Source organism: Neomonachus schauinslandi, chromosome 6, assembly GCF_002201575.2.
Source record: "Neomonachus schauinslandi chromosome 6, ASM220157v2, whole genome shotgun sequence".
Classification (NCBI taxonomy): domain Eukaryota; kingdom Metazoa; phylum Chordata; class Mammalia; order Carnivora; family Phocidae; genus Neomonachus; species Neomonachus schauinslandi.
This window is the reverse complement of record NC_058408.1, coordinates 148,763,605-148,789,876: the sequence shown is the minus strand read 5'-3', so window position 1 is coordinate 148,789,876 and position 26,272 is coordinate 148,763,605. Positions and strand designations below refer to the sequence as shown.

The 26,272-nt window shown below is 44.9% G+C and overlaps 1 protein-coding gene across 3 annotated transcripts in view; it reads left to right on the top strand.

Annotated features, from left to right (window-relative positions):
* Window positions 1-26,272, top strand: part of C6H10orf90 (chromosome 6 C10orf90 homolog) — a 205,714-nt gene that overhangs the window by 113,961 nt on the left and 65,481 nt on the right. For 2 of the 3 annotated variants that reach the window (XM_021703859.1, XM_021703858.1), the window contains exon 3: window positions 20,921-21,012. In XM_021703859.1, the coding sequence (XP_021559534.1) occupies window positions 20,921-21,012 (92 nt within the window). Of the gene's footprint in view, window positions 1-13,931; window positions 13,954-20,920; window positions 21,013-26,272 lie in introns of those variants that run through there. The other variant, XM_021703860.1, reaches the window with a different exon arrangement.

The following is a 26,272-nucleotide window of genomic DNA, read 5'->3' as shown; positions in this document are numbered from 1 at the left end:
TACCATGGACAGGGATTATAGCACTCACACCTGATGTGGGAGTAAGCTGGCATGCACAGGAGGTTCCAGGACAGCTATGCTACACACAGGGGTTTTTATGGCTTATTGTTTTCCATGCCAGTCTCCCTAACACAGAGGTTCTGAGGGCAAAGGCCTGACTGAGTAGATAGAAAGTGGAGAGTGCTTGTCTGTGGCCTACAGAAAAACAAAACAAAACAAATAAAAGCCACCCTTTTAGTTCTAATGGCAAGATCCAAGACACATTAAAGGAAAATGAAAAAAATTATCTCTAGAATCAGAATCCCTGCTGTGGTGGGTTTCCATTGTAAATATTTTCCTTCCTGTTTCCTTTACATCCATGGATTTCAAACAATGCACTTGATTTGTAGAGGTCTGTAGAGCATAACGTCATGTTTTGCAATCTGGTAGCAGGGAATCTATTAAGGATATTGTGATATATTTGGAGATCTGTTTAAAATTTTTCTGGGCCTTGAAATGAAAAGACATGGCTCTTCCTGTGAGTGGGACCTCGGATGCTGTGAGCAAGCCACCTGGGCATCAGCTCCTCAGCGAGGTGGGAGTGGCTGGTTTCTGTTCCCATAGGAAGCATGGAGTTTATGGGGGCAACTGTGACGCCACAGAGACTCGCCAAGGGAAACAACCCTGTGCAGACCTGGCCACGGTGTTGAAAGACAGTGTCATGTCCCCACGTATGCATGCCAGGTAAATGGGAGCCTGCTGAGAGTTTCCAGATTCACCAGTTATGCCCCATTTCTGTAACTTTGCTGAGGGAGGAGGGAAGCAGAACAAGAAAACAACAGCAACAAATAAACGGGGAATTCATTCTAGGGATTTTGATATTTCTTAGTAGAAGAATGAAGGTTGTCAGGACCCCATGGCATCATCATTTTTTCTTCCCTGGGGAGTGAACAAGTAAGTAATTCCTTAAAGTGAGTGGGGTGCTTATTCTCACGTGACAGATGGGAAATGGGCTGTGAAAATTTAACTTTGCCAAAGTCAAAGTTGGTGTCAGGTCCTCCAATGTCTGAGTTCATTTCTCATGACTCTATCTCCCCAAGTACCAGATTAGGCAGCGGGGATGCCAAGGTGGAGGCTCCTGTCCCTACGAGATCCATTCCACCTAGGGAAGCAACTGTTGACCACCACAATACACTGGGGAGAAGTGCCCTGAAAACACAGAAGAGCAACTGGTTGTTTTTTTTTCTGGGGGCAAAAGCTTCCAGAGGGAAGTAGTTTGGGCTGGGCCTTAAATTGTAAGACAGATTTCCCGAGTTGAAAGGGACTTACTCTGAAATGGCACTGTTGGGACTCCTGCTGGGTTTATATGAATGGGGTTCAGCAGTATAGAGCCAAGCCCCCCCCCTTTTTTTAAAGAATGCTTGTTTTCTGCTCACTCTGCATATGAGTCCTGACTCCACTTATTGGGGTTTGATCTGGGGTCACCCTACTTTGATGGAACCCAGTAAAAGCTCCAGGGCCAAGGTCTGAGAGCTCCTGGGGCCAAGGGAAGTGCTGAGGCATGGGACAAAGATGTAGTTGTGATGCCAGCCACTGGGGGGGGGGGTGGTCTCAGAGCCCAGCCTCTGTGTCTTCTTGGGAAGGGACATCTGCAGTAGCTGGTAGTACTGGAAACTTCTGCAGATAGTGCTGCCAAATGTCCCTTGGGAGGCAAAACTATCCCAGCTGAGAACCAATGACCATATTCATGAGGGACGTCGATCTATAATCCTTCTTTCTCTCTCTCTCTATTTTTTGTAATGTCTTTGTCAGGTACTGCTATTAGTCTGGTAGGGTGTGCTGGCTGCCTCTAATTTCTCAAGAGTCTTGTAGTATTTGGCATTTTTTTTTTCTTAAAGTTCATCTTTCCCAAATATGCCTACAGGCTGCCTGTGCTAAGACTTGGTTTTCTTCCATCTCATTCTATTCCTTGTTTCCAGTGAAGCCCTCTGTGCCTGGAGTTTTCCTTATAAAAGGTTTTTGATAATGACTGAATTTCTTTACTGGCTAAAGGACTCTTAAGATTTTCTGTCTTATCTTGTGTCAGTTTTGGTAAGTTGTATTTTATTTATTTTATTTATTAATTTATTATTTTTAAAAATTGTTTTTTATTTTTTTAGGTAAGTTGTATTTTTCTTAAGCAATTTGTACATCGTTTCCATTTTGTTGAATTTATTCCTTTAAAATGTATTCATAATATCTGCTCATTATCCTTTTCATGCCTGTAGTCTCAACACATTCCTGACAGTGGCTATTTGTATGTGTTTTTAATGTTTCTCTTGATTGATTTTGTTGTTTTCCCCTCAGAAGCCCCAATTTTGGCCATGTTAATTTTTTTCATTTTTTTCCCCAGCTGTTTCATTAATTTCTGCTCTTATTTTGATTTGCTTTTTGTCACCCATGTTGATGAGTGTACCTGTAGTTTATTTATTTTCACTGCTGGATTGTTGAATATCTCATTGTTTATAAGCTCTATCAAAGTACATTTTGGTTGTTTTCAGTTTTTTGCCATTAAAAGCATGATGCTATGGACAGTCTTGTAAATCCTGGTGTTGATGAACAGGTTTTATTTTACATACACACCATATTTCTTTTATCCTAAAATGCATTTTTAAAATATTTTAATACATCCAAAATCAGAATGTGTCTTAAAATTAGTGGCATCTTAGAGCATAATTGGAAGTTTTCTTTCTTCCTTGGTGATACAGAAAATAGCGGTACATCTTATAATCCATGAAGTGTTAGATTTAGATGAAATACTGTAAATAAGAGCTAAATTGCTCAGCTTTACCTTCACTAGGTTACTTTCACAGTGGTTGTATTAGCTGATGCTCACCAGCCATGCATGGGAGTCGCTGTTGCCCCACGTCTTTACCAATAACTAGTATTGTTATTTTTTTACCAGTTGGGTAGATATGAAATGGTCTCTTATGATGATTTCATTTTCATTTCTCTATTTACTAATGAGGTTATTCAGCCTCATGAATAACCTCATGAATGAGGCTGAATAACCTCATTTTATATATTTTATATATACATATATACAATAGGTATATATATATATATATATATATATATATATATATATATATATATATCTGTATCTTTTCAGTTGCTTAGTGAACATTCTCTTCCAAGAAATGTTGTGTTCTGTCTTTGCCTATTTTTCCATTGAGTTGCTAGTCTTTCTCAAATTAATTTATAGAAGCTTTTCACTTTTTTATTTAAATTCAATTAGTTAACATATAGAGTATCATTAGTTTCAGATACAGAAGTTTTTTTAGTTTTGATACTCTCTCTTTGTTTTGTGGGTTACAAATATCTTTTTCTAATTTGTAGCTTGCTTCTTTTTATCACATTATTAATGGTCAGAAATTCTTAAATTAATAATACTTGAATTAATCAAACTTTTATTTAGTAGTGTTTGCTTTGAGAACATTTTAAAGATATAATTTCTGACCTAAGATCATAAAGATATTAACTATTTTATCTCTTAGCAGTCTTTTTAAAAAATTTTTTAAGAGACTTTACTTATTTATTTGACAGAGAGAGAGAGAGCATGCACGCACAAGCAGGGGGAATGGCAGGCAGAGGGAGAAAGAAAGGCAGGCTGAGCAGGGAGACTGATGTGGGGCTCCATCCCAGGACCCTGAGCCAAAGGCAGACACTTAACTGACTGAGCCACCCATGCACCCCTCTTAATAGTCTTAAAGCTTTACCTTTCAGATTACAGTTTTTAGATTATCTGGAGTTGATTTGTGGGCGTGGTAAGAAGTAGGGAACAAATTTTGGTGTTTTTTTTTTTTTAAGGATTTTATTTATTTATTTGAGACAGAATGAGAGAAAGAGAGAGAGCTCATGAGAGGGGGGAGGGTCAGAGGGAGAAGCAGGCTCCCTGCCGAGCAGGGAGCCCGATGCGGGACTCGATCCAGGGACTCCAGGATCATGACCTGAGCCGAAGGCAGTCGCTTAACCAACTGAGCCACCCAGGCGCCCCCAAATTTTGGTTTTTAAAGTAATGACAACTAATTGTCCCAGCATCATTTATTATGGTTTGTTTTTATCCATACCACCTCATTATTTTTCACATTTCATATATGGGAGTGCGTCTTTCTGGGTTCTTATTCTTTTCCACTAGTTGTTTTTTTGTTTGTTTATTCCTTTAGCAGTGCACTGATGTTTTCTTTACATCTTTAAAGTAAATTTTTTATATCCGATAGGGCAATTCCTCTGCCCGGACTATTTGTGTTTCTGAATTTCTCCAAAAAGCAGACCATTGATATTCCTGTCCTCCTAGGTTTGACATATCCCCTCACACACACAAAGAGGCTGTGGTCATCTGGGCATCCCAGAGAATCCCACAGTAAGCTGGGCATCAACAACTAGGTTATGCTAAAAGGCTTCCAACCCAGGTGGTGGGATTGTTCCCTTAGAAGGACTTGAGAGTCTAACCTGCTGGATGAGGTTGGAATTGATGAACCCGTTTTGCAGATGAGGAAATCAAAACAAGGCAAGCAACTTTTTCGGTTCACACGGCTAGTCCATGGCGAACCTGGCCTTGAGTACAGGTCGGTTTTGTGTGTTTCCACTGACCTCCCAACAGAGCAGGGTTTCCTGTGACCCTGCACCCTTATTTGCTCAGGAAGTTTTCTCCCCATGCCCAGATGAGCTCTCAAGTGTTACCCTTCATTCAGTTTCAGGTTCAGCCCCACCTAGCCCTACCCCACATGTTTTTCAAGAAGCAAGAGTGGCTCAGCTTGCTTTTTCTACCTAAGTACACTTCTCATGTTCTTCGTTAGCCTATTTGTAAAAAAATGATCTGTTCTTAAGCTTCTAAAACTCCCTTAGACTGGTAAGTGTGTTATCCCTCTCTTTGCTCAGATACCTGGAAGTGCTAAATCTTAGCGTTTGCTCCTTTCTTCATATTCCTAAGACCTGGTGGACCCACTGCTGGGTGTCTTCTTAGGCACCTCTCCTTCATGTCTCTGTGCAAGTATAAAGGATGGAAAGGCCTTTCTGGGGAGCCAGCAGGAGAGCTATAATTACTGAAACTAATGCTTCATCTCTCTCTAAAGTTCAAGTTCATTAGGGAAACTTTATCTTGTCATTCTAGTTTCTGGTTTCTGATGAGCTGGTACTTACTTTGCAATCAAGAGTAAAAATGTTGAATTATAATAATAACTAGAATCATTAACTTTTGCTAAAATGTGAAACTGCATATAAGCTCCACACAGGCAGAGATTTTCTTGTGTTTTGCTCATTGCTGTGATTTCAGGGCCCTATACTGGCCCATGGTTGATGCTATATATATATTCACTGAATAAATAAATAAGAGAATTGTATTGGGTGCTTCCTATACACTAAGCCACATGCAAAGGGTTTTCAGTGTGTCTTCTCATTGCTCGTAACATTCCACTGAAATAGACATCATGATCCCTGTTTTGCAGATGGGAAACTGAGGCAGAGAGAATTAGGTGACTTGTCTAAGTCACAAATTTTTTGTTGTTTATTTTTTATTGAAGTATAATCAATATACAGTGCTATTATTAGTTTCAGCTGTACGTATAATGATTCAACTTTTTTTTAAGTTTTTATTTGAATTTCACTTAGTTAACATACAGTGTAATATTAGTTTTGGGTGATTCAACATTTCTATACATTACTCAGTGCTCATCATGATAAGTATACTCTTAATCCCCTTTATCTATTTCACTCCCCACCCGCCCTCCCACTTCCTCTCTGGCAACCACTTGTTTTCTGTATTTAAGAGTCTGTTATTTTTTTTTCTCTCTTGAAGTCACAAAGTTTTTACATGGTCAAGGTAGATTCAAGCTCTTATCTGTAGGATGCCAAAGAACATTCTCTTAGGCTCCATGTAGTGATGCCACTCACAGTGAAGGTACATTGATGTGAAGTGCTGTCATATGGGAATCTGTGAATCACTGTTGTTCCATTCACTCATTTATGGGGGTGGGGGAAAGGGAGGCATCATGAAGCATCTTTTTCCTAGAGTTTCTATAAAAAGACAAGTAACCCAATTTAAAAATAGACGTTTGTCCAGAGAAGACCTACAAACAGCAAATAATCACATGAAAAGGTATAAAACATTTTCATTAGGAAAATGCAAATCAAAACTACAATAAGATGGCTCTAGTCAGAAAGATGGAGGGGCGCCTAGTTGGCTCAGTCAGTTGAGCATCTGCCTTTGGCTCAGACCAGGATCCCGGGGTCCTGGGATCGAGCCCCATGTCAGGCTCCCTGCTCACAAAGAGCCTGTTTCTCTCTCTCCCTCTGCTCCTCCCCCTGCTCATATTCTATCTCAAATAAATAAATAAAATATATTTTTAAAAAAGATGGAGAGGAACAAGTCTTGGCAAAGATGAGGAAAAAGTGGAACCCTCATACGTTGCTAGTGGGAATTTAAAATGGTGCAGTCACTTTGGAAAACAGTTTGACATTTCCTCAAGAAATTAAACATGCAGTTACCTTAGGACCCGGCAATTCTGCTCCTAGGTATATAACCATGGGACAGAAAACCTGCATCCACATAAACCCTTATACACAAATGTTCATAGTAGCATTATTCATTAAAACAAAAAGTGGAAACAATTCAAATGTGCGTCAGCTGATGAGCAGATGCAGGGTACATGGTGTATTCTTGCAACGGGATGTTATTCAGCCACAGAAAGGAATGAGAAACTCGCACGTACTATAGCAGGGATGAACCTTAGACACGTGATGTTCAGTGAAAGAAGCCAAACACATAAGGCCGCATGCTGTATGATTCCATTTATAGGAAATGTCCAGAATAAGCAAATCCAGAGAAAGAAGATTAGTGGTTGCCAGAGACTGGGGTGAAGGGGTGATGGGGAGTAATGGGTAGGGGGCTTCTCTGGAGGGCCATGAGAATGTCCTGGAATCAGATAGTGGTGATGGTTGCACGACTTTGTCAATATACAAAACCATCGAATTGTACACTGTAAAGGGTAAACTTTATGGTATGTGAGTTATAGCTCAATAAAGCTGTTATTAAAAAAAAAATCAGCTGCGGAAAGGGAAGGTCAGCCCAGCTGGGAGGGATGCAGTAGAAGATAGTGTGAGGGAGAGCCGGAGATCAGGGCTTCCAGGAGGGAGCCTGACTCCGCCACTCCCCAGCTGGAGCTGCTCCGGCAAGCCCTGCCCTACACCTAGCCTCGGTTTCCCGTTTTTGCAAAGTGGCAGGTGTGAACAAGCCAGTCCCCTTCGATCCTGAGATGCCTCCACGTTTCAGGGGGCGGTTTTCCTGGCTCTTGCCTGCGTTCAGGGTCCGTTAGAGCAGGAGGGACGAGTAGGGAAGGAACTCAGAGCTCTGGAGCTTCGCTCCATTAAACAAGAGCAACCGGAGAGCAGCAAAGACGGAAAACCCGCATCACTCAAAACCCGAAGCACGCCCGGCGAGCAGAGCAACCTCGCCCACCTGCCGTTGCAGCTGCTAAGCCGTCGGGGAGGAGAGCTGTATGGGGAGGCCGCTCGGCTTCCTGCGCAGACCCCCGGGAGCGCCGCACAGTGTGGGCGAGCATCTCGCAGCCTGCGCGTTTCCTGCAGTGCGGGGCTCCGGGATCTGCGTCAGGCCCAGCAGCTCTTTCCCCAGTGCTGCCCGAGGCTCTTACGCCAGAGGTTTGCGAAAATGAGAGATGGGAGTCCAGGCGCCCTCGGGGGCGGCACCACCCTCGTGTGGCCAGCGCAGGGGGCAGCCTGCTTCAGCCTGGTTTCCTCTGGGCGGGCTCCTGCTCTAGGCTCCAGACGGGCCCGGGCCGAGTCGGGCGGATGGCAGTGAGGAAGAGGACCCCCAAACCAGAGTCACGTTGCCCGTCGGGGAGGAGAGGAAATCCATGCTGACATCCTATGAAAATATTTCCGGGGCTTGTTTACACAACGAGCCCGGAGCCCACAGGTCCTCTTGGTGTCCCTGGAATGTGTGGTTGGAGCTGGGCCCGAGGCAGCTCCAGGTCCTTTGGCAGGAGGTTTCCGAGACGGCCCATTTTTCTTCCTTGCCTGACTGGTTGCTATCCAGGCCTGAACTCAAAGCCAACGATTCATCCTCTTTCATCCTGCAGAAAGCTGCCTCGGTGGCGAGTCTGCCGAGCCGGTCCTGTGGCAGCCTGGGTCACACCGGGGGAGCAGGGGTGGGGGCTTTTTCTGGTCCCTGTTGTCCATTCCAGGGTCCCAGTGTTCTGCCACCACCTGTGAAGGCAGAAGGGCCCCTATGAACTCAAACCACTCTATGACTTTCAGTACCAGGTAATAATGACTTTTGTTCAGCGAGCTTGAGTTCCTTGAAGAACAGGGTGCGTAACGTTGTTTTCCACTTGGTGAAAGAAGCAAGCTGGAGTGGAGATGACCTGTTCTCACACGCACACACCCTCAAATGTCCCCAACACCTTTCGGCTGGCAGTCTTGGGACAGGGCTGCATGGCAGAGCTAGACAGTGTCTCTGAGGCCGTGCAGGCCCCAGCCACTCCACATGTCACAGACGCGGAAGCTGAGCCTGGAAGATGGGCTGACCTGCTCAAGGTCACGGTTGAGTGGCCAGGTGGGATCTGAGCCCAACGTCCTTGCCGCCCGTCTGGACTCTGCCCGCCATGTCATGCTGTGTCCCTTTTAAAGCCAAAAGAAAGGAGGGAACACTGCATTGTTTCAACCTCTTCCACTGTTCCTTTGTGCTGCCCAGACCCAGGCCCTCTGCTTACGTGAGTCTGCCCATTCCCTGGGAGCCCAGCAGAAGCCCTGCCCCCGCCACGGCGAGGCCCTGGTTTTTTCTGACCTGGGCTGCACCCCCTTCCCCCACTCATGGAGTCGTTTTGAGAAGAGAGCTGTGTTCTCTCCTTTCCACATTGGAGCCCACACTGAAGGTATTTGGGTTACATGACAGAGGCCACCTCTGCTTACTTGCTTACCTCTGTCAAGGACTTAAAACAAGACCCCTTCCCTGTTGCCCTCCCCACTGTGCATGTGGGTACAAAGGGGGGGAAATTATAATTTTTCAAAGATTTTTTTTTTTAAGATTTTACTTATTTATTATTTGAGAGAGACAAAGAGAGCATGAGTGGAGAGAGGGAGAAGCAGACTCCCTGCCGAGCAGGGAGCGTGACGCGGGGCTTGATCCCAAGACCCTGGGATCATGACCTGAACTGAAGGCAGACGCTTAACCGATGGAGCCACCCAGGTGCCCGCCCCTCAAAGATGCTTTTAAGAGGGCTACTAAAATGATCCCTCCACACGTCTATCTCTTTGCCCTACCTCCCCTTCAAAAAAAGAACTCTAGTGTTTGCTAAGAAAAAATCTGGTGATAAGACCAACAGGAAATCAGAATGAAAGGCAGAAGGTGACCTGCAGAAAGAATCGAAAGTGGGAACTCGAAGCAATATTTGTATGGCCGTGTTCACGGCAGCATTATTCACAATAGCTGAGGGGTGCAAGCAACCCAATGTCCACTGACACATGAACAGAGAAACAAAATGTGCTCCAGACAGACAGTGGAGTATTACTCAGCCTTGAGGAGGAAGGAAATGCAGAGGCCACCTACAGCTCTCAGGAACTCTGAGGACACGCTCAGCGAAACAAGCCAGGCGCAGAAGCACAAACGCTGTGTGATTCCACGTATGTTAGGTTTCTAGAGTAGTCAAGTTTATAGAGACGGAGAGTAGAATGGTGGATTCCAGGGCCTGGGGGATGGGGAATGGGGAATTCGTTTTTATGGGGACAGAGTTTCAGTTGTACAAGATGAGAGAGTTCTGGGGCTGGATGGTGGTGGTGGTTGCATAACAGTGGGAATATACTGAATGCCGCTGAATTGGATACTACAAATGGTTGAGATGGTAACTTTATATATGTGTATTTCACCCCAGTTGAGTGGTTAAAAAGACGACAGTCCACAAGAGGAAATGATCAAATCCACATGGCATTGAAAGAGGTCTAGTTTTGTGACTCCTTCCCCCGTTAGGCTATGAGCTTTTCAAAGACGGGGACTCCAGTGCCCTATTCATCTTTGCTACCCTAGCACCTAACTCAGGTCCTCAAAGATGTTGGGTTCTCATTAAACGTTTGTGGCACTGAGGTCGTGGTGTGATTACATGAATACCGTACACGAGTGGGCGTCAGGGCTTATAGACTGGTGCATACGCACGATCACATTTGGTGCACAGCCCTTGTGCTGTCCCCCAGGGAGCCAGCCCGGACACCAAGGGCCAGAGACACGGTGCCTCAGATCCCAGGCATCTCAGAAATCAGCTACAAAATGGCTGCAAAATTAGTGGATAGACTTTTAAGACATCTTTCTTACCTTAATTTTCTGAGATAAAAATTCTGTGTAAAATTGTAGCTGATAACGGATTCTGTTTTCTCTAGGGCCCTTTGGGTGCCAGGCACGGTGCTGAGCCCACAAAACCTTTATTTACCCCATTTCATAGTTCCCAGCCGTACAGCGTCTATGTCAACATGACTCTCTGTCCGAGGAGCAAACACAGCCTTGGAGGTGGTATGTCTTGTCCGAGGTCATAGCATTAGAATGTGGTGATGCTGGGTGTCACCTCAGCCCTGTCACCAAAACCCAGGCACTTTCTCAGGCTTCAGAGCTGTTACCAGATCTACGTGTTCTTCCCGTTTCTACCTTTTCTACGGGTACAGTGATCGTTAATACTGCAAAGTCTTAGCTTGAGGCTCACTGGATGGGCATCACTTGCAGGTTATTTAAATGAGGCTCAGCTTCCTCACCTGTAAAACAGGGGTGATAATAGCACTCTCCTCATAAGGCCATTTTGAGCATTGAAGGAGATGACACTGTATCCAACATCGGTTGTCTTGCAGAGAGGGAAAAGGAAATTTTAGCCGTTAAGATGTATTAGTGACACTGACCAGACTCAAAGCACTTTGGGATTATCCAGTGAAATTTACACTGGTTTGTTTATGAAAAGGCTTACAGAGGTGCTGTTCATTTGTGTAATGACCCATGCTTTCACTGTCTTATCCCAGGGGATGAAACTACTTTCCCTAGGAAACAGTGTATTTCATTTGAAAGGCAGTGAGTTATGCAATTTATCATGTCTCCTTTTGGCCTTGGCTGTTGCAAACTCACCCTTAGGTTGTGATTCATCCTTGCCAGTGTCATCTTTAGTCCAGGCGTTATGGGTCAGCGATTTCTCCAGCTCATCACTTGCTTCTTTTATCACAGTTTTACCTTTTTAAAAAAATCCTTCTTGCTAACTATAAGCTACCTCAAATGTGGTCAGGCATAAATTTTTTTTTAAATTTCTTTATTCTTATGTTAATCCCCATACATTACATCATTAGTTTTAGATGTAGTGTTCCATGATTCATTGTTTGTGCATAACACCCAGTGCTCCATGCAGAATGTGCCCTCCTCAATACCCATCACCGCTAACCCATCCCCCCACCCCCCTCCCCTCTAGAACCGTCAGTTTGTTTTTCAGAGTCCATCGTCTCTCATGGTTCGTCTACCCCTCCGATTTCCCCCCCTTCATTCTTCCCCTCTTGCTACCTTCTTCTTCTTCTTCTTTTTTTTTTCTTAACATATATTGCATTATTTGTTTCAGAGGTACAGATCTGTGATTCAACAGTCTTGCACAATTCACAGCGCTTACCAGAGCACATACCCTCCCCAGTGTCTATTACCCAGTCACCCCCTCCCTCCCACCCCACCCCCCACTCCAGCAACCCTCAGTTTGTTTCCTGCGATTAAGAATTCCTCATATCAGTGAGGTCATATGATACATGTCTTTCTCTGATTGACTTATTTCGCTCAACATAATACCCTCCAGTTCCATCCACGTCTTTGCAAATGGCAAGATCTCATTCCTTTTGATGGCTGCATAATATTCCATTGTATATATATACCACATCTTCTTTATCCATTCATCTGTCGATGGACATCTTGGCTCTTTCCACAGTTTGGCTATTGTGGACATTGCTGCTATAAACATCGGGGTGCACATACCCTTTCGGATCCCTACTTTTGTATCTTTGGGGTAAATACCCAGTAGTGCAATTGCTGGATCATATGGTAGCTCTATTTTCAACTTTTTGAGGAACCTCCATACTGTTTTCCAGAGTGGCTGCACCAGCTTGCATTCCCACCAACAGTATAGGAGGGTTCCCCTTTCTCCACATCCCCGCCAACATCTGTCGTTTCCTGACTTGTTAATTTTAGCCATTCTGACTGGTGTGAGGTGGTATCTCATTGAGGTTTTGATTTGGATTTCCCTGATGCCGAGCAATATTGAGCACTTTTTCATGTGTCTGTTGGCCATTTGGATGTCTTCTTTGGAAAAATGTCTGTTCATGTCTTCTGCCCATTTCTTTTTTTTTAAAGATTTTATTTATTTATTTGAGAGAGAGAGAATGAAAGAGAGCACATGAGAGGGGGGAGGGTCAGAGGGAGAAGCAGACTCCCTGCCGAGCAGGGAGCCCAATGCGGGACTCGATCCAGGGACTCCAGGATCATGACCTGAGCCGAAGGCAGTCGCCCAACCAACTGAGCCACCCAGGCGCCCATCTTCTGCCCATTTCTTGATTGGATTCCTTGTTCTTTGGGTGTTGAGTTTGATGAGTTCTTTATAGATTTTGGATACTAGCCCTTTATCTGATATGTCATTTGCAAATATCTTCTCCCATTCTGTCGGTTGTCTTTTGGTTTTGTTGACTGTTTCCTTTGCTTTGCAAAAGCTTTTTATCTTGATGAAGTCTCAATAGTTCATTTTTGCTCTTGCTTCCCTTGCCTTTGACGATGTTTCTAGGAAGAAGTTGCTGTGGCTGAGGTCGAAGAGGTTGCTGCCTGTGTTCTCCTTTAGGATTTTGATGGACTCCTGTCTCACATTGAGGTCTTTCAACCATTTGGAGTCTATTTTTGTGTGTGGTGTAAGGAAATGGTCCAGTTTCATTCTTCTGCATGTGGCTGTCCAATTTTCCCAACACCATTTGTTGAAGAGACTGTCTTTTTGCCATTGGACATTCTTTCCTGCTTTGTCAAACATTAGTTGACCATAGAGTTGAGGGTCCATTTCTGGGCTCTCTATTCTGTTCCATTGATCTATGTGCCTGTTTTTGTGCCAGTACCATACTGTCTTGATGATGACAGCTTTGTAATAGAGCCTGAAGTCTGGAATTGTGATGCCGTGGTCAGGCATAAATTATAAAACAATGTTCATTATAATTTAGTGTCAAAGATGTTTTATTAAATTGTATGAAAACCAATTGTTCTTACAATAGCTTGCATGGTAAACAGGCTGTCCTATTGCCCAATATTCTAGATAACCTGGTTTGCAGAATTTGGTAACATAGTAAAAGTGGGTTAAACATTAACATTGTGATTTTTTCTGAATGCATTTTCACACTCAGGGAACTTTTAAACAGTAAAAATGCGGCTTGGTAAGAGAACAAGCATCATCAAAACCAGGCAAAAAATAAAGTACTCACACGTTGGGGAGGAAGAGGAGAAGTTGGTATCTGACTTTAGGCAGGAGAGAGAATAGCTCCTTGTCTCGCATCTCAGTGCTCTGCAGAACACTTTTAAATAATGGTCGTGCGAACTTTTCTTACTTGTCAAAGAAGCCTCAGATAGAAACATCAAAGTGATGATTGTTGCTGTTGCTAATGAGAAATTGAACCCAGGTAGACTCCCTGCCCCATCCTTAGTTGCCACATAAACATTCTGGTGACTTCATCACAGGTAGAACACTCTGAGGTTCTTCAGCCCAGGGCGGACGGTGGGAGCCTGACTCATTCCAAGAGTAGTTACAGATGTAAACGGTGCCTGCTTTTTCTTCTTCTTCTTTTTTTTTTTTTTTTTAGCCAAAAACATCCTTGTCATTAACAGACCTTTGAAACGGAGTCAAATGTCTTTGAAACACCAGTGGAATATGATAAAACTGTCCGAGGAAGGTATGTTGTGATTTTTTTTCCCTGCAGATGTAACTCTTATCAAAATATAAAATAATTGGTTCATTCAGTCAACATTCCGTGAGCGTCCTCAGTTGGCCAGGTGCTGGACTAGGCACGGGAGGAAGGAGATGAATAGGACGTCCCCTAAAGACCTCAGTCCACTCGGGGAGAGCCTCGTGAACAGTTAATTACAGAACAGTATAGTAAGGACGGACGTAGTGACAGCCTGTCGGGGGCACGGATGTGGGTTGAATTGTGTTCCCCCCAAAAGATATGTTGGAGTCCTAACCCCCAATACCTGTGAATGTGACCTAATTTGGAAATGGAGTCCTTGCAGATACAGTCAAGATGAGGTCAGACTGGATTAGGGTGGGCCTTAAATCCAGTGTCTGGTGCCCTTTGTAAAGAGAGAGATTTGCAGACACGGAGACACATGACAATGGACACAGACATGAGAGTTCTGTTGCCATAAGCTAAGGGACACTAAGGCCAGCCGGCAGCCACCAGCAGCTAGCGAAAGGCAAGGGAGGGTTCTCCCCCGGGTCCTTCAGAAACAGCATGGCCCTGCCAACACCTTGATTTCAGATTTCTGGCTTCCAGAACTGCGAAAGAATAAATTCCTGTTACCGCTTCATTTGTGATCATTAGTTATGGCAGCCCTAGGAGATGAAGACAGGCACCGGCACAGACCAGAGGGCAATGCAGGGCAGGGGCAGCCCAAGCAGCCCTTGTCACAGGAGATGCTCCCGAGCTGTATCCGAGGGTGAGAAGTGAGCTAGGCGGGAAAACCGGAAAGGTGGCACCTGAGAACAAAGAGACATGGAAGCCGCCACAACTGGGAAGTAGCTGCAGGCTTGTTTTAAGGATTTTGAGCCTGGTCTCCTGGAGCCCCAGGATCCCATGCACACAAGCTCAGGTTTTTATGTGTATGTTTCCCAGGCCCTGTTCGGGGGCCTGGGTGGGGAGGGCAAGGGGGGCATCCTTTCATTAGATTGTTCAAAGGAGCCACAGGGTCACAAACTGGTGATGTCAAGGGGATTGAGGGGAACCAGACAAGAGACGAGGCTGGTGGGGTCACCAGCTTGACCATGACCCTGCTGAAACCAGGCAGTACAGGGGAGATTAAACAGATGGGATGGAGCAGAGCCTATTTTGTAAGAGAAAACAGGCATTGGCTTTCTGCTGGACACTGGAAGTGAGAGAAAGGAGGGGCGTGGAAGGGGACACCTCGATTTCTATTGTGGGGCATAGGAGGATGGGGGCCGCTCACCAAGATAATGGATGCAGGGTTGGCAGGGGGGAGGAGAGGCAGAGGAGGCCAGTGGTGGCAGCGACCTGCAGCGAGTCGGCTGGTTCCCTTTCAAACTAGCCAAGCTTGAGCTTGGTTCTAGCTGATGCTCACAGATGAGATCTGGGTCCTTCCTTGGCGTTGGTTTATGAAGCAAGCAAAGGCCACAGTGTGTCTGAGGTCTGGCACGAGAGCCCAGAGGGAGAACAGGGGGGTCAAGGAGAGAACCTGCAAAGGAAAGCAAGACACAGCAGCCAGGAGGGAGGAAGACAGAAGACCCGTTGTCCTGGAAGTCAAAGATGGAGAGATCCTCCAGAGACACTGGGTAGCTAACAGGGTCAGATCCCACAAAAGTGACAAGTTCCATTCAAGTTTGACAAGTGATTCTGAGAAACATCTATTTAGAAATATTTTCAGAAGGTATTGTTAAAGCATGGTGAAGGCTCCGAGCAATCCGTGGCTCCTGTAAGACTGAAAATGAGGAAGGGCATTTACAGTCCCAGAAGTGGGCACCTGGATATGCCTTCTCTGTCCCTGACGTGCATGATAGGAAGACAGACAGGGTGCTCACTAAGCTAACTGAAGGCTGGGCGCTCCCCAGGTGCAGTTGGTGGAGTGATTCGCCGGGCAATGCGCGATGGTGCTCGTGTGCTGTTTCTGCAGCGACGACTCAAGCTGTGTTGGGTGCTGTGTGGGAACTGTCGGGATTCCTCGCTCCTGCCCTGGGCTTCACCCAGTGTGCCACTGGCCATTCTCCAGATATGCTGCATTTTCCTGCTCTTATACCTTTAGCCATTCCCGCTTTTCTCGTTCGCCTTGACTCGGACTCTGTCACCTTCTCTCCACCCCACTTGCACATTTGTCTAAATTCACCCCTCCTATGGGTCCATTTCAAGTGTCCCCCTCCCAAACCCTGCTGGGGCCCCTAGGTGTGCAGTGCTCTCTCCGTGGCTCGCTGAGCCATGGGTGGGAGGGCTGCTCTCCTGGGCCCCCAACACCCTGGGTGCTACATCAGTTCTTGCTCTGGATTCCATGGCTAAAGCACATCTTCCTCCAGAGAGGAAATCTGGATTCCAGGATTATCTGGCTCAAGGCCTCATGAGTGACATGATGCTTGTGGCCTCTGGGAAGGGGCTCAAAGTTGGGGCTGGGTGGCTTTGGATGAGTGTTTCAGGCTGATGGAGACAGAAGCACGTACAATCCTTCCAACCGTCTCAGCAGAGCAAACCTCTCCAGACATGCCCGTGTGCTGACACACTCCCTGGGGCCACAGGACCAGAGCACTGGGCACCAAACACAACTGAGCCATAAACCAGCAATGAATTTTTGGCTAATTAGGCTGATGTTGAAATTCATTTCAAAATAAAAGTCAACATGCTGACATTCTTGATGGCTTCATTTTAATTGAAGCCATTGATTAAAAGTCCACTTAGATCCTCTAGATACAGTTTTCTAAAAGCCATGGGGTGTTTTTGCATCAAAAGCATGTGGTTTCCTCCTGTGGCCTCAAAGTCATCATTTGTGGAAGAAGAGCTTGTTGTCCTAAGACCAGCAGTGTTCTTGGACCTGAGCTGCATCAAATGTTCTGTAGGGCTTGCTAAAACTTTGATGGCAGAGCCCCACCTGAGTTTCTATTCAGTAGATCTGCAGGTCAGCGGGTGGGACCCAAGAAGGTGCATTTCTAACAAGCTTACCCATGATGAAGAGGCTGGTGGTCTAGGAGCCTCACTTTCAAAGCCCTCACTCTTAAACAATACTGTGAAGTAGGACCCCATTGGGTTTCCAAGAAGCAGAACCTGAGGCAGGGATTGGGAGGCATGTGGGAGAGGGTGCTGTCCAGGAAAGGATTGTGAGAGAGTTAAGGAGCCCTGATGGGGTCTCAGGTAACGCTCTGGCACTTGGGTTACACTTGGAGCATAAATAACAGCTTCCTGGCTTTTGTACCCACTTCTTGCCTTCCCCCCCACCCCGGGCTGTGGGCCAACATAGAGAAAGGCATAGCCTCCCCAGAGGATAGTTCTCAGAGAAGAGTGAAGCTGTGAGTCACTGACAGCTATGACCTCCCAACAGCTGGGGAATAGGCCAGCCCGCCACGGCAGGGCATGAACAGAGACAGCTCCAGGTTCTAATTTCGTAGAGGGGAAACCAGAATCAATGAGGTTATGTGAACTCTACAAAGCGACACAACTAGAATTTGGCCCCAGGCTGCTGGATTTCTGTGATGACATACAACTACCTGGTGTATGTGCTGCAGGGGCTCAGGGCCTGCCCACCCTCTGCCAGTTTCCTTTTAACCAGGACAATTTCTTGATGTAGAGTGGACTTCACTGGGAGAGGTCAGGGCCAGACCAGCTCCCACTGTGGAGAGAAGGAACAGACCGGTCTGGACCCCTCCTGTCCTTACACCGGGAGCAGGACCAAGGCCAGGTGCAATCCATTCTGGTTAATGCATTTTCTGTATTGGAGACATGAACACTTTTCCCGTGAAACTGGTGGATCCCCACTACTGGAAAAGCCAAAACTTTTACTCTTATTCATACTAACCTGCCCCAAGTGTCGCCCCTGCTTTGCCTTCCTCAGAGATGCCAGTGCAGGTCACCCGATGGTGGGAGCCTTACTGGTGGTGACAGTTACATGGTCAGGTGGGAGGGCACTGGCGGGGGTGGAGGGTTGTGTTGTTACCACATGCTGGGCACTCTCTCAGGCCTTGCTATTCATCGTCTCATTATTTCTTATCACCACCCTAGGAGATGGGTCTTGCTTCCTCTGACACATGGGAAAATAAAACCCTGACAATTTAAGTAACTTACCCCAAATTACTTAAATTGACCAAGTGGTTAGTGGCAGAGACGGATTTGAATCAGGGTCTTTCTTTCCCAGATTCTACACTTTTAACCACTCCAGTAACCCACCTCATGTCCTTTGAGGTCATTATGTCAGGCATCCTCCTGTGTGGCTTTAGTCCTACCTCATTTTCACTCAAAACTAGGTTCATGGCTCTAAGTTCCTGGTTCTGGGAATTCTCACACATATTGAAAATTTTCTTTTAATGTTCCCATTATGTGGCTCATAAGTTTTTGTTTCCTTTCTTTCAATAAATAGCACGTTGTAAGTGCTTACCCTTGTTTGCTACATAGACTTTATAGTTGTTGTTTTAAAGGCCCTACATTTCATCCAATGCAGCTACCTCAGTCTCCCCAACTAGTCTGTGATGGGCATAACGGTGGTGCCCCCAAATATGTCCATGTCCCTAGAATCGGTGGACATCTTAACCTTTCATGGCAAAAGGGACTTTGCAGATTGAAGAACCTTGAGATGGGACAGTTCTCCTGGATGATCTGTGGACCCAATCTAATGACAAGGCTCCTGGTAGGAGGAAAGTGGGAGGGTCAGAGAGAATGAGAAGACATGGTGGAGGCAGAGTTTGAGTGACGTGGGGCCAGGAGCCAAGGAAAGCCGGCTGCTTCTTGAAGCTGGAAAAGGCAAGGAGACAGACCCTCCTAGAGCCTCCTGAAGAGTGCAGCCAGCTGAGACCTTGACTGGAGCCCTGTGAGACGTGCACTGGACATCTGATGTCCAGAGCTGTAAGGTATCACATCTGTGTTGTTGGAGCCTCGAAGTTGGTGGCCACTGATGTAATAGCCACAGGCCACTAACACACAGCCCCTGCTTGTCTGGCCCCGGTGCTGTCCCTCCTCCCCACGGGGGTGAGGCCACTTCCCCAGAGCTGATATTGATCCCATGTCATCGTGTTCTGGGCATTGTGCACATTGTGCTGAGGGCTAGTTAGTTAGGTCAGTTGAACTTACCCAGTCCCTCTATAAAGTTGGCTCTCTTGTCACGCCCACTTCACAGCAAGGAGCCAAGGGATGCTGAGTGACTTGCCCAAAGTCACACATGTAGCTAGAGACTCTGGGACTGAGTGCGGTCTGACGCTAGTGACCATCTGGGCCTGGGGTGGGAAGTGGTGCCGCTTTGGTGACGCTCATGAACAGTCATAAGCAGTGTGGTTTATCAGGCATTAACCCCAGGTCCCACCCCGGGGCCACCTACTTTACACACACGAGCCTCAGTGCCTCAGTGACAAGGCTGGGCAGGAGGTGTTCTTCTCTGCATTTTAGAAATTCATTTTAAAATGAATTTTAAAATTCAGAAGAAACTCTGAGAAGATGAATAACTCATCTACTGCATCTGAATTTGGGGCTAGGCGGCGCTGGACTGGGACTGACTTTAGAGTCCTTGACACGATGCTGCCTGACTAGAGCCAGGGATTTCCATCTTCATCAGCTTTATTGTCAGCTCATCATGATGTATCAACTCTGCGCAGAAGTCCATGAGATCTTTCAGGTCTTATATTTGCGCTTCATGGAAAGTAATCTGTGCACATCATCTGGGATGACTATCTCTGTCACTCAAGAATGGGCAGAGATGGAGGCATAACCACATGTATGGGGTGGGGCTGGGGGGGCCCTGTCGTCACCTAAGGACGAGGTGAAACATGAGCAGGTTTCAGAGGGGTCAGTAGGGGCCCTTGAAATTCCTGCAAGCCATGTCCTGACCCCTTTGCAAACCTGCCAAACATAAAAATACTATCGCGTATCATTGGCTCCATAAAATGCTTTGAATTATTTTAAAATGCTTTAAATTGAGTTATTTGAATTATATGTAAATTTTTAATGAATGCTTCTCATGAGTTGATGAAGACAGGACTCTAACTTAGGGAGGTGCTTCTTAAATCTCCTTTTTCTCATCACCAGCACCAGCTGTTGGGGAACCATTCCTTGTAGGCTCTGGAAAGGTCACTTTCCCCAAAATATCTGCATTTGGAAGGCAGCATTGTTACCAGGGCTCCAGAGACTGGGCCACACAAACTCTCCTCTTTACTCCATCTTCCTGTGTTTGTAGACATTCCCGCATTAGCAACAGGTGCCCAGGCGGATTATAGTGCTGCTGAGTTGTGGATTCTATCCAGGGCTCCATGAGGAGTGCAGGGTAGGTTTGGTGGATCAGGAAATTCCACATTATCCATCCTTTCGAAACTCATGGGTGGTGGGGCCGCAACAGGAATCCAGGTTCAAAATTCTTGGCCGCCTGCTGTGTGCCCTTGGATCTGATGATATCCTGGGCCATCAGGGTGGTAGGTGTCTCTGTGGAGGGCTGTCCACAGTGTCTCACTTATCCCACAAAATTATCCCCAGCTATTCCAAAGCAGCTTCATTATCCGTGTCTGGGCCACTCATGGCTCCTTTAAGTACTGTTGTGTTAAGAGATTGGTTGGAAGTTGGTCTTATGTTTCAGCCTTTCTTAATTCTAGTGGTGTTGGGAACCTCTTAGATGTGATTTTCTCTCCTGCTGGGTGTGAACCCGGGATGAGGCAGAATGTGAGCAGTCCAAACTTGTTCAACTATTACCGAATCTAGGAACATAAGCAACTGCGTGAAAGAAGGAATCTTGCAGCCTAATTGTAAACTAAAGAATAATAGAATCAGGGAGCCTAAATCAGGGGATGGAATGAATGAGGGAAACGTACAAGGTTTTATCATGGATCAGAATATACCAGATTCACCCTTGGCTGGTACAATACCTGACTAGGTGACATGGAACTTTATAGTAGAGTTACAGATTCCATCTTATCCTTTCATATACTAAAAAGTAGCAATATTATCTCCTTTTGCCTAGGATTACGGGACAACCAGTACAATACAAACGATCAAATTGCCTTTAAAAATCTTCAGTCTGATGTTACAGAGAAGAAATCTGACTTCACCGAGGTAACATGTTTCTAACTTCTCGAGTAGTCAGCAAAATACAGCCAACTATAAAATATGATAATTGGCCTACTTATGATGTGTTTGCATTTTATTTTGTTTAGTCAGAATTGAATTAAGGCAGCAGAAAATCTAACCATCGATGACTAAGACTTGTTACATTAAAGTGTGCACTGTATATTATGTTATAATCTTCACCAACAATTTGTAAATTTGCAGTATCATAGGAGAGTACGGTGATTGAGTCTCAATTTTAAACCAAAATTAATCTGCCGGAGAGAGACAGAATGATGCCATGCAGCATTTCGAAGGCGGAGAAGAGATAATTGGAAATCTAACAAGCTAGTATACATCGTTGTATCTGCAAAAAGCGTCAGTTGTCTGAAATAGGGAGAAAATTAGAGGTCGTATTTATAAAATGAAATGTTTCTGATCCCAGAGAACAAAGCACTCTGTACAGGGTGGTTAATATTGCCAGTGTATCACACACCAGGTTCTGGCTAATTGACTGACTCATTGCATCTTTCCCACGATCCTGGGAGGGAGGTATTATTATTATACCCATTTTGCAGGTGAGAAAAGTAAAGCTCCAGTAGCTCCGCTAGTTGACTTGCCCTGAACCTCCCAGCTCATAAACTGTTGGGCTCAGAGCTTCTGTTCTTATCTTGCTCTAAAGGGCTGGCATAGAGGAAGGCCCAGTTAACAGATCTTAAAGTGTGGACTTCCCTGCCTGAAAGAATCATCCAGGGTGTTAGTTTATAAGACCTCTGTCGTCTTTCACAAATGGATCATCTGCCACCACCTTTTGTAATTCTAAGAGATTGTGGGATTAGAAGAGTCGATGTCTCATGACAGATTAAAGTAGCAAGGGTATATGTAAAAAAAATCCCCCCCAAATGGTTGTCGTAGGTATTATCCTTTGATTTAGCTTTGCATTTAATGAAGCTCAGAGACCCCAGGCCTGAACTCCCACACGATGGAGAAAGGATGCTAATCTGGGTGTGAGATCTAGTCATCAATACTTACAATACTTGCATCAAGCCCTTTCTATGTGGAAGCACCAAGCTCACTCTCTGAAGATACAAAGATGCCCGGCTGTGACTCATCTGTTTCTGGGGAGCAGGAGAAGGAATCTCAGGTTGAAGGGAAGGGAATGAGCAGGAGGAACAGTGGATCCTTGAGAATCGCCCTTGGGAGGACGTACCCAGTTAAGAAGGGCAGGATAATGATGAAGTTGATTGCTACTCTTTTTTTTTAAAGATTTTATTTATTTATTTGAGTGAGAGAGAGAGCATGAGAGAGCGAGCACAGGGAAAGGGAGAAGCAGACTCCCTGCTGAGCAGGGAGCCCAATGCGGGGCTCCATCCCAGGACCCTGGGATCATGATCCCCCTGAAGGCAGACGCTTAACGACTGAGCCACCCAGGTGTTCCGATTGCTGCTCTTTTTAAGAAAGATAGCAGCTGAAGATCTTTCCCACCTGTTTTTCACACTGAGCTGGCAAATTCCAGCATTTTCCTGTTGATGTTAAAATTAATCAGTTTGGGGACGCCTGGGTGGCTCAGTCGGTTAAGCCTCTGTCTTCGCCTCAGGTCATGATCCCAGGGTCCTGGGATCGAGTCCCACATCGGGCTCCTTGCTCAGCAAGGAGCCTGCTTCTCCCTCTGCCTGACTCTGTCTCTCTCTCTGATAAATAAATAAAATCTTAAAAAAAAATTAATCAGTTTGGTTATTAGTGATATAGATCTTTGGGGCCATGTGGCTGGGTCTCCAGAACACATACACACACACACATTTTCTGTGACTGAACTCCCAGAAATCACACCTTCTAAACATCTGCTTTGGAATGATCTGAACTATCTACTTTGATCGTATCAGTAGTGTGACTTTCAAATTTCCCTCCTAACTTTGAGCTTTTTAAGCTTGTCCCTGTGTGTTTGTTATAAGGATGCTGTAAGATGATGAAACACTCCGAACGGATGCCCTTCCTTTGTAACTGCCATAAATCTCCGCCTCTCCTCTGGAGCCGGTGGAAGATTGATCACTTTTCCTTTCGAAATTCGTTGAAGCTGTAGAAATGATATGCAGGCACTTCTTCAACCAAGTGATTATTTAAAAGGAATGAAATATGGAACAGAGTTTTCGTCTTTGAAAAAACAATGTTTAAATTTTCCTGATAACAAAAGTAATGGCAGCTCCATGTAGACACTTAGGAAAATATAGAAATATATAAGGAAGAAAATATTTATATATATTTCATTCCCTTATTTTTCCCATGCAATTTTTTTTACATAAAACTATAATGTATATCAACTTTTATAGCTCTCTTTTATTACATAACATTCCATCACAAGCAATTTCCCATGGCATTTATTTTTTATTTTTTAAAAGATTTTATTTATTTGACAGAGAGCACAAGCAGAGGGAGAGAGAGAGAGAAGCAGGCTCCCCGCTGGGCAAGGAGCCCGATGTGGGACTCGATCCCTGGACCCTGGGATCATGACCCGGGCTGAAGGCAGCCGCTTAACCAACTGAGCCACCCAGGCGTCCCTCCCATGGCATTTAAATTCTTTGTAATCTTTATTTTTAATTTCTACAGAATACGATGCAGTTGTGCCTGCCGTGATTTACTTACCCGATCGCCTTTTAAAATACATTTGGATTCTTTCCAGCTTTTCACTGTTACACATTACACTGTACCAAGTCCTTTGGTTTCTTGTAAGTGCATGGAAAAAGACAAAAAGTTTCAGGACGGAGATAGAGAAAACCTCCAGTTCTTCCATTTGTCTCAAAACGGTCTTCCCCTAGCACTGCATACCAGAGTGAACTCATACATTCAAAAATACTCTTGCATGCATGATGAAATGCCACAAGGCTGACAGATTGCTTAGTGGTGATGATGCTGAGTGGACTAAAAAGGAGTAGCATGCTTGCAGCTAGCGTGGAGGGGACTGTAGGGAGTCTCTGTGCAGACATGGGGCCAAGGAATCTATCTGGCAAACATAGTTGCAGGCTGCAGAGCGACCGTGGGAAAGGGAAGAATTGTCAAGTGGAGAAAAATGTAGATTTCAAAGCCACAGGTTGGAGTAGATGCTTATCCTTTGGAGAAATAAATTGCTACGGAAATGGAAGCATTCTCATCCCAATGGCTCAGGTTCTGATTTCTCTGACCATCCGCCGCTTGTCTCTTTCTTCCTTCAATTTATGAAATGGTGCCTTTATAGTAATATGCCTTAAGGCATAAACATAAAGTTAAAAACAGTCAATAAAATGCATAAAACTAGGAAAGCAGTTACCAGCCCCACACAATCATGTTTGAAACATTTAAATCAATATCTCAAAGCAGCATTTATGAGAAAAAAAATTTACACAGGTGAGTGTTGTATGAGGATGGTCAGGAAATGGGTGATTTATTGCCAAAGCAAGACACGAAATCCCACTATTCATTTGACCTTCCTCTGACCTTGAATGTTTTACATTAAATGCAAGATTATTTTCTTTTCAAATCAAATCCTCCATCAGTTAATCTTATTTTAGATAAAAGATAGCCCCCTTTTTTTTTTCCAAAGCCATGTTCAGTTAACCCAATATAAAGAACAGATGGAGGGGCAGCTTGAAATAGCTTCATTGAGAAAGATATTTGATGTGAAAGATGTGATCACTTTTTTAAAAAAGTTGCCCTGTTTTAAAATTAGTGGGCCAAGTTAGGAACACCAAATAGCTCCTCTGTCTCATCTCTTTCTTGGCTTCCCAGCCCGGGAAGAAGAGCTGGACACAAAGTGCTATATTGTAGTCTGTCATGGACCATCTACACCACTCCAATTGAATGTGTGGGAGTCCTAATTCCTAGTACCTCAGAGTGTGACTGTGTTTGGAGACAGAATCTTTAAAGAGGTAATTTAGGTTAAATGAGGTCATTAGGGTGGACCTTATCGATATGACCAATGCCCTTACAGGAGGAGGATGTTAGGACACAGTCACACACTGAAGAAAGAAAATGTGAAGACTGTAACAAAATAAGATTTCTGTTTTTAAGCCACCCAGACTGTAGTGCTTTGTTGTGGAAGCCCAGAGTTTTAAGAGGTTGGACTTTATCTTTAATGATTTAATGGATCTTAATGAGAAAATAAGATCTGATAAATAGAACTTCCCATACAAGAGTGGGATTAGTGTTTTGACAAGCAAAGAGTACAGTGTTTCCTTTTTAATTTCTCTCAGTCTGTCGGTTGGGGCTTTTGTCAAAGCTGAGTGTAAATACCTCAGAAGAAACCACAGTAAAATTTAACCAATAATCCCAGTCCTGATAATTTGATTACATGCTTGGTGTTTATCTCCCCTTTGTTAACTCCATGGGGCCAAGAAGTTTCCTCCGTTTCCTGTAGTAGGAGCTCAATAGATCTGTCTGATGAGTTCATGAATAAATGGGTTGATCATGACTCTATGTTAGGATGACAGAACTTTCATCTAGAAAGGTTTCATTCATTCTACATTCACATCAACAAAATTTCAACGTATTGGGTATGTAATAGGTTATTTCCATTTGTGTAATTCAAATTAACCCAAATGCGTTCATTATAAATACTCCTTCACTCATCCAGAGGTTTGTGTCCATCAGACATTCTCCGATTTCTGCTAAATCACAGAAAAAGTCATACCCTGCAGTGACATATCATGTTCATGTTTTGAGGGGTACTTTCACGTCCTCCATTGTTTCTGATCTCCAAAACTTCCTGGTAAGGTAGAGAAGGCAAAGAGACTTTTCTTTGGGACTGGGCTTCTATCAGCATCTCTCCCCTCAGGAACAGTGTCACCCTGACATACTAGGTGATTTCCCAGCTTCAGAATTGAGTTCAAATTCATTTCATTCTTGTTGCTCTTCCTTCATCCATTTGCATTTGATGGACTCAAAGTCAGTTACACCTGCCAGGCCCAAGGTAATAAGATGGTGGGCGATTCTCTATCCCATCCTTCTGAGCCTCTAGGACCTCCTACATTGGTACCCACAACCCCCGGTGTAGCCCCAGGGCATCCCTCCAGCATGTGCTTAGGAGGGACCCCAGGAGGTCTGATCCTGGCCTGGCATTCCTTCTTCCGTATCTGTGCAGAAAATCACCTGGCAGCTGGTTAAAAACACAGCTGCTTGGCCTTATCCCCAGAGCTCCTGATTCACCTTAGGTCTAGAGAGGGGAGGGAAGCGTCCAGAAATTGGCATTTTTAACCCTCCCCACACCAGGTGTTTTTTATGCAAGTGGTCACTTGCCCAA